The sequence below is a fragment of the Misgurnus anguillicaudatus genome, chromosome 10, assembly GCF_027580225.2.
Source record: "Misgurnus anguillicaudatus chromosome 10, ASM2758022v2, whole genome shotgun sequence".
NCBI classification, from domain to species: Eukaryota; Metazoa; Chordata; class Actinopteri; order Cypriniformes; family Cobitidae; genus Misgurnus; species Misgurnus anguillicaudatus.
The window spans coordinates 25606873-25619961 of record NC_073346.2 but is presented as its reverse complement, the minus strand read 5'-3'; the positions used below and the strand labels follow the sequence as shown (position 1 = coordinate 25619961).

At 40.2% G+C, this 13089-nt stretch overlaps 1 protein-coding gene across 17 annotated transcripts in view; it reads left to right on the top strand.

Moving 5' to 3' along the window:
• Positions 1-13089, top strand: part of ptk2ab (protein tyrosine kinase 2ab) — an 82648-nt gene that overhangs the window by 57089 nt on the left and 12470 nt on the right. For 10 of the 17 annotated variants that reach the window (XM_073872229.1, XM_073872226.1, XM_073872225.1 and 7 more), the window contains 5 exons: positions 2587-2698; positions 6963-7079; positions 10188-10274; positions 10366-10512; positions 10793-10906. In XM_073872229.1, the coding sequence (XP_073728330.1) occupies positions 2587-2698; positions 6963-7079; positions 10188-10274; positions 10366-10512; positions 10793-10906 (577 nt within the window). Of the gene's footprint in view, positions 1-1803; positions 1933-2586; positions 2699-6962; positions 7080-9777; positions 9817-10187; positions 10275-10365; positions 10513-10792; positions 10907-13089 lie in introns of those variants that run through there. The other 7 variants (XM_055210326.2, XM_055210323.2, XM_055210325.2 and 4 more) reach the window with 3 other exon arrangements.

The following is a 13089-nucleotide window of genomic DNA, read 5'->3' as shown; positions in this document are numbered from 1 at the left end:
ATCTAGCGAAACGATTGTCATTTTTGGCAAGAAAAATAAAAAATATGTACTTTAAAACCACAACTTCTCTTATATCTCTGGTCATGTGACGCGCCAGCACGACATAATGCAATACGTTATCACGTCAAGAGGTCACGGAGGACGTATGCAAAACTACGCTCCAGTGTTTAAAAGTGTGGAGAAAGAGGACCGTTCCCACGTTGTTGTATGTCGAATGATACTAATTAATGTTTTCGTGTACGTTTATTGTTTAAAATGTTCCGCAAATGTGCGTTTCATATATGTAACACGTGACCTTTCCACGGTATTACGCAATTATGTGAGGTCGCGCTGGTGCGTCACACGACCGGAGGAAGAAGAGAAGTTGTGGTTTAAAAGTGCATATTTTTTATTTTTCTTGTTAAAAATGACAATCGTTTCGCTAGATAAGACTGGGATCGTTTAGAGTCCTTTGAAACTTCGTTGAAACTGCAATTTGAAACTAGATTAAAACTGTTACGTGTTGGTGTCCATTAAAGTCCATTAAAATGAGAAAAATCCTGGACTGTTTTCCTCAAAAAACATAATTTCTTCTCGACTGAACAACAAACGACATCAACATTTTGGATGACATGGTGGTGAGTAAATTATCTGAATTTTTTAAAGAAAATTGACTAATCCTTTAAAAAATAAGTTATAGTTGCCTTTAGGAGTGGATTTATGGAAATGCATATTAGTCAAGTCACCCCCCCCTCCCCCTCTTCCTTTCCAGTATTAATTTTGCTATACATTACATTGAGGCACGTCTGTTTCTAGGAGACCCTGTAAATATTTGCGCTTTGAATTTATAGCAACGATTGGTGTTAAAATGATGAGCACTCAGGCTTAGTCAATATCCTCTTGTGGTTAAAAGAGGAATCCAGTGAGGTGATATATTCTTCAGGTTTAAATTGTGGTTAGTCTTTAAGGTATTCATGGACTTTATTGCGTCTACATGATTAGTGTAGATGAGGTTTGTGTTAAAGAGCTTTCCATTACGATCATAAAATGAAATGCGGTTTGTGTACTTTCAGCATAAGCGATTGTAATAAAGATCAAACAAAAGATAACCCAAGATGCTGACACACAGGATGATCAAGTCATTTTAAATGGAAATTGTTTTCAAGGATTTTTTTAGCGTAATTAGTAGACGACAAGCATAATCAGGAATTAATTATTATTTGTTTGCACACTCGGACTGCATAATCAGCTATGAAGTGAAAGAACAGAAGTGTTGTATCCATAAACTTCTCGTATTACATGATAGTAAAATATACAGCATACCCAGCAAGCAATTTTGGGCTGTAAGTGAAAGTCTAATAGATGTTTAACCATGGCCCAAGAATAGACGATGCATATACATTTAGAACGTGTAAAAGAAGTGAAAGCAAACACCTTGAACGCCTGTTGACTTTGCTTACATGATGGAATAAAGTACTTCTCCAAGTTATTTTGGCAAAAACGCATGTAGCCAAATTCAATGAATGGGGCTAAGCTAAATGCTACCGAAGCGTCAGAGCGCGCTCCAGCGCTTACGTGCACGCACACAGATGATAGAGGGATGTATCAACAATTCTTAGTTAAGGTAATAACATATTTTAATATTGAAAATGAGTAGACTATTCCTTTAACTTTTATGGTTGTGTTTAATTGTGCTGAGCACTAGAGGTCTGGATTGATCAGAACAGGTGTCCCTTTTGTTTATCCTACATCTCTCTCCTCTATCCACACACATGGGCTCTGTCAGAGATAATAGAGTTTCCAGAAATAGTCTCTCAGAGAGTCAAGCCATGAGGCAGCTCGCGTTCTCTCGCCACTAAGACCTTCACGCTTTGGCATTCGCACCTCCTGTGTCTCTGTAGTCACCTCTGAAAGCGAGAATAGGACCTTCACAGAAAACATTCAGGCTGTGTGGTGAGTTTAAGGGTCAGTGATAACTTATTAAGCATTTGTTGTTTAAGTTTGAAAATGCATTGAAAGCTGCCTGTGTGTGTGTGTAATTTGAGGGATGCACTATAAAGCTGTATACGCATGAAGGTGATTCACAGAGCATGAGGTGTGGAAGTGCTCAACATGAGGATTTTATTCATTCAGTTCATTTTTTTATGCATTTAACAGACACTTTTATCCAAAGCTGTCTGTCTTGTCACATCTATGTATGTGTTTAGAGGATTATGAACAATAGTATGTGGGCTGTCTGACGTTACTTCAAGCGTGTCATGACATCTCTGATTGTGTAATATGATGAATAGCGTGATGAAACGATGCCAGGATTCGGCAACAGCTGCTGAAATCTCCATAACTCTGTGTTGACTCCATGCATTGACTATACCTTTCACAATCAGTTACTTTAAGCTGGAAATGTCTTTCATATATGTAATCATTACTCACCGTTTTTATAGAAGAGCTTTAGTTTTTACCACATTTAGAGGGTGGTTATAAAGTAAGCTTATTTACTGCTCTGGATCTCTCAAGCTGATCAGTTCAGGATTTTAAGGTGTCACCCAGTTAGCTGCTTTAAAGATACATGATGTTATTTGTTAACGCCATCTACCAATATGTGTGCAGCACGATTCTCGCAGAGGAGAAGGCTCAACAGGAGGAGCGCAGCCGTATGGAGATGAGAAGACAGGTCCCCGTGTCCTGGGACTCTGGGGGATCGGATGAGGCGCCACCTAAAGTAAGTAGCTGCTCTGATCCGGGCCACATATTTTGTTTAGCCAGTTTGAGCTGTCTTGACCTATAAGATCTACACTGATGTTACTAAGAAGCAATATGCGCTTTATTCATTGGAATGTTCAAGTCTTTGCAGATTTTACATTTTATGGCAGCTTGAGTTCATCCTAAATGGCAGATTTACTGCTAAGGTTAAAAGGTTAGCAGCGTGTCACCATTTGTTGCTTCGGCACATGGTGGCTAGGCAAGAGCGTCTGTCTGTGTTTTCGAAAGTGAAGTACACTATGTGAAGCACTAGAGAAAGTTTTCTGTAACTATTCTCTAACTTGTGTTTTGTGTTATAACGTGCTATGCCTACAGTTTTGTTCATAGAGCACCAATGTTTAGCAGCAAATGAAGGGTTAAAATGTTTATTCGGAACAAGCTGCTATTTTTAAAGAAATGGTTCACCCAAGTATAAAAATTCATGTTTTACTCCTCTTCCTTTTGCCTTCCCAGATGTATATGAATTTCTTTCTTTAGTAATATAATTGTTATCATTAAAGTAATTTAAATGACTCCGTTGATAAAACCAGTCAAATTTCAAATGCAGATTTGTACATCAAATAAGTCTTTCATTGATGTATGGTTTGTTAAGATAGAACCACATTTGGCCAGGATACAACTATTTGAAAAATCTAAATATTGAGAAAATCACCCTTAAAGTTGTCCAAATAAAGTCACTAGCAACTGCATCCACTTACGAAAATAAAGTTTCGATATATTTAGAGTAGGACATTTACTAAGTATCTTCATGGAACATGATCTTTACTTTATATGCTAATGATTTTTAGGGATAAAAGAAAAATCCATAATTACAGTGTATTTTTAGCTTTTGCTACAAATATTCCCATGCTACTTAAAGAGCAACTATGGTCCGATTCATGATTTTACATTTCCTTTGCTGTGTAAGTGTGTATTAGTACATGTTAACAATATGCAAAAGGTACAAACCCCAAAGTAAACGATGACGCGAGTTATCATTTTCAATGTAAATCTCTTTTCTTGGACTACAACAAACGCGCGGATTGTGGGCAGCAGTTTGCTTCCTGGGCCGGTTTACGCGGACAAGACCGACATTAGCGTAATTCCTCCACAAACCACGCGAACACATTGTATTATACCAATTTTTGTTTGGTTGTTTTTTGGAAATTGTTTTGTGGTCCAGGGTTTTATGTCTTCTGAAGTTGAATCATGCTATTAATATTTGAGCTTATTTAGCGATCAATACAACATGGAAACATACAGATCGTTATGGTTCACATATGATAGGACTTCAATAACGTCAGAACCGTTTGGTTCTTTCATATCTCAAGACGAAGCTGATCTGTATGTTTCCATGGATATGCAAGGTATATACACCTGTGATAGCACGAGTGTGAGTTAATTAGGATTTTTTTATATATTTAGGTCAGCTTTTTCGTAAAAAAACAAGAAATTTTCACTTTCCATTAAAAAACAGACCTGTTAAATTATTTATTTAGTTATTATGTTTTATATTTGAATTATATTTGAGTTATCAAATACAGTGCTGCATTATAAATACATTTTCCAATTAACTCTGCGTAATACACATATTTGCTTAAAATATTTCAGAAACCCACAATAAAATGTTTTATAAGCCAAAGAGGTTTAGAATCGATCCATAAATGGAGCGGTTTCCCGAACAGGGATTAGACTAGTCCTCGACTAAAATAATAAAGTGCTGTCCAAACAGAAAACAACTTGCACTGACATATCTTAAAGAGCACCTATTTCATTGCTAAAAACAACGTTATTTTGTGTATTTGGTATAATACAATGTGTTTGTGTGATTTATGGTTAAAGGGACAATAAGTAGGATTTACTCCCATCTAGTGGTGGAATTGTATTTTGCATTCAAACGAACAGTGCTCTCTAGCGCCTCGCCTTTCCAAATGCGTGTTGCAACTACGGTAGTCGTTATGTAATAGCTGATCTCCTTGTCCGTTGCAGCTGGTTCACGTGTTTTTAATGAAAACGCGTTGTGGAAACGCATTGGTAGGCTAGTGCTTTTTGTCCCTCTCTGCTATTATAGTTTATCAATACGGCGGAACAATATGAATGCCTCCTTGGACTTACCCGTTCAATGTAAGTAAAGAGGAGAAATTCAAAGCTTACAAAGAAAAGTCAGATCATTGGCAGAGGTCATTTGACACCAACGAGGACATATTTATGAATAAAGACATTGATTTTGATTAATAAAACATTTAAAATCCTACTTACAGTCCCTTTAAAAAAACACATTATTTTCCACATACCGTTCATTTTTGTAGCTCCAGATTTCACTCTCTTCCTGAAACGCACGGATTTGAAAAGCTCTGTATCCCTGATTGGCCAGCTAATCTGTAAATCGTTGTGATTGGCCTGGATACCTCTGACGTCAGCCGGAAATGTGATGCTCCTTACCATGTTTGAAAGATTCGGCTGCTAACTGAAAGTTAACTTGCAGGCTGAGTCCGAAAGGGGAAGGAATTATGATAATGTCGGTCTTGTCTACATCACCAATCCCAGGAAGTAAACTGTTGCCTGCAATCCGTGTGTTTGTTGTGGTCCAAGAAAAGAGTCCTGGCTTTAGCTAATCCCCCAGGATGAAAATGTTTATCCAAAACGACGTACAAAGCAATACAAGGTATACAAATTATTTTTATCAGTTTCACCTGTGTTTGAACCCTTGACCTTATGTTGTTTCACACCTGTAAGACCTTTGTTTATCTTCACAACACAAATGAAGGTATTTTTAATGAAATCCGAGAGCATTTTTAGACAGCAATCCAACTCGCAACTTTCAAGGCCCAGAAAGGCAGTAAGGAGATCATTTAAATAGTCCATATGACTACAGTGGATCAATCTTCATTTCATAAAGTCACTTGAATACTTTTGATGCTCAAAAAGTCTCCGACACGTGTTAACTAAGGCAGCACATGCATGTGTTATAAACAACATCTATGGAGCAGTTGAATGAGGCATCTATCTGTATATTATGTCTATGGCTGGTGCCCGATGCCGGTGTTTAACGCCAGCATGCTGCTTTTGTTAGTATGTATCAGAGACTGATTTTTGGGGCACAAAAACAATTCTAATCATTGGGTGAACTAACCCTTTAATTGATAAGAGCAGCCTTTCATTTATTATCTGGAACATGAAACGAAATCGACCATTATTGATAAAATAATCAAAACCTCAGTTAAATGAATGGGCTGCTTAATGGCTTGACACGATTTTAAACTCCTGTGTCCTTTGCTGCTCTCATTACGGTGATTGATAGGCCTGGCTGAGCTCCCTCCCTCTATTCTCTCTGTGTGTGGCTTACTCTTACTTTCCTTCCTTCTCTTTCCATCTGTGGCTGTCAGACCCCTCAACCATCCTGCCCAGGTGCTGATGTCTGTTTGTGTGCGTGTTTCCAGGGGTATAACAAACCTATTTTGGATGAGGCGATGGTGCATTTAAAGAAAAATTAAGCCATTTTTAATGTAGCATTTATGCGTGTTAGATGTCATCGAGTATGTGTTGTATAAAGGTATTTGCAGCGATGCCATAGTAGAACAATGTTTGGTTCCCCATAGAACCTTTGACTGAAAAGTTTTTTATGAAACCATACAGCCAATAGTTAATCTTATGGCATCATGTAGCACCTTTATTTTTGAAAGTGTGGTCTAATGGTACCATTTTTGTTTTGTCCCTTGTGATGTAAATGAGCTTGATGCTTCTCTGTGATTCACGTCTTGTTGCTTTAACCGGTCACATGTGCATCTGTGCTTATGTCTGCATTCTTCTCCATGCCTTTCTAAAAAATCTGCTTTTGTCATCCCTTTTGTTTGTGCCGTGTTCTCTTTATGTCAAATGGGATCATCTTTCACTGTATGCGTGTGTCTGTGTAGCCCTCCCGCAGACGTCCCCTCCAGCACAGCTTCAGTATGGATTGTCTGTCTGCGTCTGCTTCTCCACGCCCCGCACGGCATCCTTTTGGTTCCCAGGTTTCCCTTTGCTTCCGCCAACCTGAGCACTCCGAGACGTCCATCTCATATCTGGGCCAATGCAACAAAACAGTTATTAACCAATCACCTCACGTTCAGTCTCACCAAAACCCTCCCCCTCAAACCCCTACTAATACACGACAGCTTAACGTTCCGAGCAGCCCATTCTCGCAAGCTCAGACGCAGCTTCTGCTTCAACCGTTACCGTTGCACTGCTCCCTGCTTTTCCCCCAGGGTCCCTGGAGGAGACCCCCTATCCCCCCCAGTGCCACACAGCCTGCTTTCTTCGACCCCTACTATCCTTCCATGCAACAGCTGAGCCTGAACCACATGCACTGCAGACCCTCACAGGCAGGTGTGCTAGGATTGTTTGAAGGGCATCCTATTGACTTGCACTAGTGCCTTAACTTTAGTATACAAATTTTTAAGTTTAAAGGTGTTTAGTGGTAAATGACAGCAGTATTTAGTGGGTGTCCTGGAGAGCAACTGTCCTGCAGAGTTTGGCTCATTCCCAGTCTTTTTTAAAAAAGTTGACCGCCATCAAGTTTTACATAATGCCTTCCAGGAAAATTTTCTTCTGAAAATGTATAAACATACAAATATATCAAATGAAAGAACAGATCTTCTGCTTTCAAACAAAAAATGAACAAACAAAGAAAACGGGAAAAAAATATTTCATACTATTTTTATTTTTTCTCTTGTTTATAAACTCTTAAAGTGAAAAGCTGAAATAATTGCATTTTTGTGAAGGAATTTTGTAACAGATCAGATATCAAAACATAAACAGGGTGTTAAATTAAGAAATAATTTTTTGCTTTTAGTTTTTTATCAATTGGGAAAAGATCATCTAGTGGATAATCACGGTATTACAGATTACCATAAAAACTCATCAGGAACACGTTTTTTCACGCAAATGTTTTCTCTTAATTGATGAGATAAGTTGTCAATGGCGATGAAAGAGTTAATCAAACACATCTTCCTGTAATTGTCAAGGAATGCTAAAGATCTTTGTTATCTCGTGTGTGTGTTTGTTTAGGATTGTAGCTAAACTTTGTAGGACAGAAATCCTCCAGGTATAGAATTACACTTCAGCAGTGTTAACTAGTATGACTTGGAGGCTGCGCCTTAAAGCTAAAAAAAATGCTGCCTTCAGAGGATGCATTCCAAGGTGGGACGGCATGAAGGCACATCCGATCCCAAGGGTTGCTGCTTCTTGTCTCCTGAGATAACCTCATCTAAATGATTTTTGATGGCAGCATAGATTAATCATTTAATATCCCCCGTAATTTTGTTGTGCTGCTATATGAACCTCAAGGTTTTTGGATGTGCCTTCATGTGTAAAGCGCTTTGGGTTTTAAACTCTTCCTCTGAAATCATTGTGTGATAAGGCGTTAAAGCAACAAGTTAGCTGCCTAAGCTTTTGGACGCAGTCTGAGTCTTAGTGACCCTACAAGACTTAATGCAATACTCCAGCCAAATATCAAGGTTGCCACATGATGTACTTTCCCTCAAGCCATCCAAGATACACATGTCAATCATCTTTTAGACGGGCACATTTGGAGTTATTTTGGTGAAGGTCCTTGCTCTTCCAAGCTCTCCAAGATGGCATTGTTATAGTTTATAAAGTTTGAAATAAGGACATTTTTCTTACAAAATCGCATTGATTACCCGCAAAATACCTTTATTAACCCCTACTGGTGCGTTCACACCAGACGCAGAAGAGGCGGCAAACACAAGTGATTTACATGATTTACAAGTCAATGCAAAGACGCGAATAGGCATCCTATGGCGTGGCATGGATAGCGCAGAAAGCGTGAATTGAGCGTTGCTGCGTGATCCGTGCGAGTTGAAAAATCTGAACTTTGGCAGATTTTCGCACCACGTTAACCAATCAAGAGCTTGCTCTAGCAGTGACGTGATTCCAGGAAGCAAGCGACGGCAGAAAAACAAGAACAATGGAGGACAATCATTATTGCTACACGAGACATCTTCATACTATTACAGGAATTAAAAGGATCTTGTTTGGAAGAAAGTGAGTAAGGAGGTTGAACAATCTGGTAAGTTTACTCAATTTGAGCTATACAAGCCCCTCCCATGAAGCAAATTTACTTGTGATTGTCCTACCCAGCGAAAATGGTAAAAAATAGCAAAAAAATTGAGAAAACAATAAAAAAAAAACGACAAAAAAGATGCACCGTTTAAGTGAATGGGAGGGACTTGCGTGTCGTGTGCACGCCAGGTGGAGTTTGGCGTGTGTGTTGCGCGAGTTTTGCACTTTGTGCTGTTTGTGCGCGTTTTCAGGAGACTGGGCTGGATTGTCTCGATTGACTAGAATTTCACATGCAAATGAAGCGAGTAAACTCAAAATGTTAAAGCGTCCAACTTTTTGCCGCCTCTGGTGTGAACGCACAGTAAGAGCCGTGTGGATTACTTTTGTGAAGGATGGATGCACTTTTTGGGGGGTTTAATGCCAGAAGTTCCATGATCCCTGTTTTCTACCGTTATAAAGCTTGGAAGAGGAAGGACATTTACAAGAATAACTCCAAATGTGTTCGTCTGTATATCGAACGCCTTGATGGTGAGTGAATCATGGGACAATTTTGATATTTAGCTGGAGTATCCCTTTAAGGCTCTTGTTATTAAAAATCAGCTTTAGACCATTTTAGACATGATCATAGGTCATTTTGGGCTTAAACAGGTGGAAACTTACAGATAATGGTCCAGTGTGGAAAACTGCATGTTGCTACTTCAATGCATGCCAACTAAATATAGGATTGAAGTGTGGCGTGAAATTAAGACTTGCCGTGTGGTTATATATATATATCTCTACTATTTTGTATCATAGACAACAGGTGTATTTTAAAAATGCAAACCCCCTCTGTAAAACATCATCTCAGTGGTGCTGTGAATTTGATTTGCTTTGAGGGTTTTGAAGTCCGTTTGAATATACCAAACTGCACTTTCTTTCATTTAAACACTTCTGTCATGTGTTACGTGTGTTATCACCTACTTTTCTCCTCTTCCTTTTTTCTCCTCTGCTCATCTGGAGCTGTGGTCAGTCGACTCTCTCTATGAAAGGGTTTATAAGGTAGATCAGTCCTTCTGTTGTTTTCCGCCCACAGCTGCGCACGGAGCATCCCAACCAGTCGGATGAAGACTGCCTCCTGCCAATCAGCTTTCATTGTTCAATCTCATCCCTATAAAATCTAATACCCGTCCTCTCTCATGCAGTAACATTTCAGAAATAACGAATGTGTTTGGGTTATTGTTTAACTAACTGCTTGCATTTTGTTCGCCGTTTTGATTTTTTCCCTTCAACAGCCTGAAATCCTTATCCACACAAAACATACATGGATTTTGTGTGCATCTATTGGACCGATTTTAACAGCATTTGCTAACCTAAAACTTGCTTAACAAGATGTATACTAGCGTAATGACAGAGTTTGTGTGTGGTTACAGCCCAGTCGACCTGGATACCCAAGTCCCAGATCAAGTGAAGGGTTTTACCCAAGTCCTCAGCACATTGGCCAGCACAATCATTATCAGGTACGGTGCTGCTTGTAGTTATGTAGACTGTATGACTGTTGAATATGTATGAAGCATGTTCATTTGACTTGTGTGCATTGGTGTGCTGTAGATGGGAGGGCACTCGGACACTCGCGGTTTGCTTACTGTTCCCGGTGGGTTGTACCCTCCTCAGGGTGCCGGCACGGGACTTGATCCGCATGACAGCTGGAACCATCGCAGGACTGCTCAGGATCACATGTGGAATCCTGGCATGGAGGTTAGAAGAAAGAGAGGGAAATCAATGTGTTAATGTTATAAAACCAAATGAGCATCATAAGCATGCTCTTAATGTTAAAGGGATAGTTCACCCAAAAATAAGAAATCTGTCTTAATTTATTCTCCCTCATTTTGTTCTAGGCTTCCATTTGTTTAGTATTTGTTTATCCTACTATGGTAGTCAATGGTTTCAGAGTTTTGTTTCAGTTATTGTGTGTTTGTAATATGTGCAATATCCAGAGTCTATAACATACAGGTGTGTGTATGTGTGTGTTTGTCAGGATGGAGTGGCTTTGAGAGGAGGTCTGTCTCAGCTGATGGAGGAGCAGTTATTACTGCAAAAGCAGCAGATGGAGGATGATCAACGCTGGTTGGAGCAGGAGGAGAGACTACTGGTACTAATCCCACCTCCATCAATATGACCTTGCATTCTTCTTGACTCTCCCCTTCCTTTTCACATCCTCTTCCTCCTTTCCTCCTCTTTTGGCCTTGTCCCAAATCGCACCCGGTCTTTCTACTGTACAAGCCCATACTTTCGTGATGTAACACTACTTTGGATGTCGGTAAGAAGTATGCTAAAGCTCACTCAAGTGTGGGCTCTGGAAAAGCATGCATTGGGGGCGCATATCGAGCATAAAGAGGGCACCCATGATCCCGCTTTTCAAACCTTTTTCAATAGGAGGCTGTTTACACTTGGTATTAACATGTGTTTTCGTCGATCGGATCACAAGTGGACGACGTTAATGCCAGGTGTAAACGGTGTTCAAAACGTTTTGAGCTCGTCCACTTTTGACCACTTTCAACCACATCCAGAGGTGGTCGAAACCACTTTCGATCGGATCGCTTTGGAGTTGCGGAACGCACATGTGGTTGAATGCGTTTCGAACAGCCACACGCGACCGCCTTCTCTCCACCCATTTATCTAATCTGAGGTATTAAACACAAGTTTTACGTCTTTTTTGACTTCTGGCGTGAACATTCGGTGAACAGCGCTATTTTTAGCCTTTCATTGATAAAACTAAGCGGCTGATCTCCGTAGTTTCGTTTTGAAAGCGTGTGAAAGTTGCGCGATCCTATTTCATCAATTGCGCTGAAAATTCAAAGAAAGCTCTTACATACTCATGTACAAAACACTGTGCAGCATGTTTACTTGCTAAACAAGCAGTGCACTCCGACAAAATATTAGTTTGCGTCCATATAAACTCATAATTACTCCCGCTTGGGTTTGAATGACAGCAGAGAGACTCGCCCACCGTCTGACAGACCACCCCCTCATAGTATTCAGCACAGAAGCGGTCGAAAGTGGACAAAAGAGACGGATTTAAATACCAGGTGTAAACGTAATGTGTCTCTCTCGTCCACTTGTGATCCGATCGATAGAGACACATCTTGGTGCCATGTGTAAACAGCCCCTAGGACACCTTACGGTCTTGTGGACTTAGCGTACATTGTAATGGCGCTTTTCCATTGCATAGTACCCCACAGTTTGGTTTAGCGTGGGTCGGGTCAGCTTACCTTTGGGAGCTTTTCCATTGGGGTCAGCTTACCTTTGGGAGCTTTTCCATTGGGTGCATTACGTAGTACCCGATACCTTTTTTCGTACCACCTCGGTTGGGGTTCCAGCGATCCGAGGTAATACTAAACGTGACGTGAAAACACCGTAGATCATTGATTGGTCTGAGAGAATCATCACTACGAGCGTCATCGCTAAGATTAGCTTTACCTTCGTGCTAGCTTACGCTGTCTCGAGCAAACATTGTCTTCTGTGCTCTGCTATAAGTTCCCAAACTCCCTTGTAGTGATGAAAAACATCCACAGGTTGAGAACCAGGAACACCATACCAGTTTTTTTCAGACTTGCAGTTTGTAGCGGCACATTCGCATTGCACGTGCGCATTATATGTGTATATGTAACTTAAATGAGGCTTAGCGGAGCGCATCGACTGACGACGCCACCGGTGTTTATACAGAAACTGTCATGTGAGAAAAAAGCGATGTGCAAACATCTTTATGGTGGTCAATTTTGATTTTGTGGCGGACTGAGAAATAAATAAATGTAAGGGGATGTACAACGACGCTCTCACTTGTATGATGTCACAGCAGTAGGCAGTGCAAATATAACGACACATATAATCCCTCCGACTCCACTGTTACTAAACTCGATGGAAAAGCTAACCAAGCCAAAGTGATGTGAGCTGACCCGACCTGACCCGGGCCAAGCCGTGGGGTACTATGCAATGGAAAAGCGCCATAAGTCTACAAGACTGCAAGCCCACATGAAGTGCGCCATTTGGAATGCAGCCTTTCTTTCTGTCCTATTCCACTTTCCTTCGTTTTCCTCTCCTACTCTTTTGACTCTCCCTCTCTTTCCACTTCCTCATTCTTTTCCTCCTCTCCTATTCCACTTTCCTTCCCTAATATTCCTCTCCTCTGCTCATCTTTTAACTCTCCCCCTTACTTTTTACTTCCACCTTTTCTCCTCATCCTTATATTTTTCTTCTTTTTTCTTCCTTTCTATTCTTCAGTTCTTCCTTAAAGATTTTATGAATCATCACGACGTTTATGCTTAGCTGCAGCAA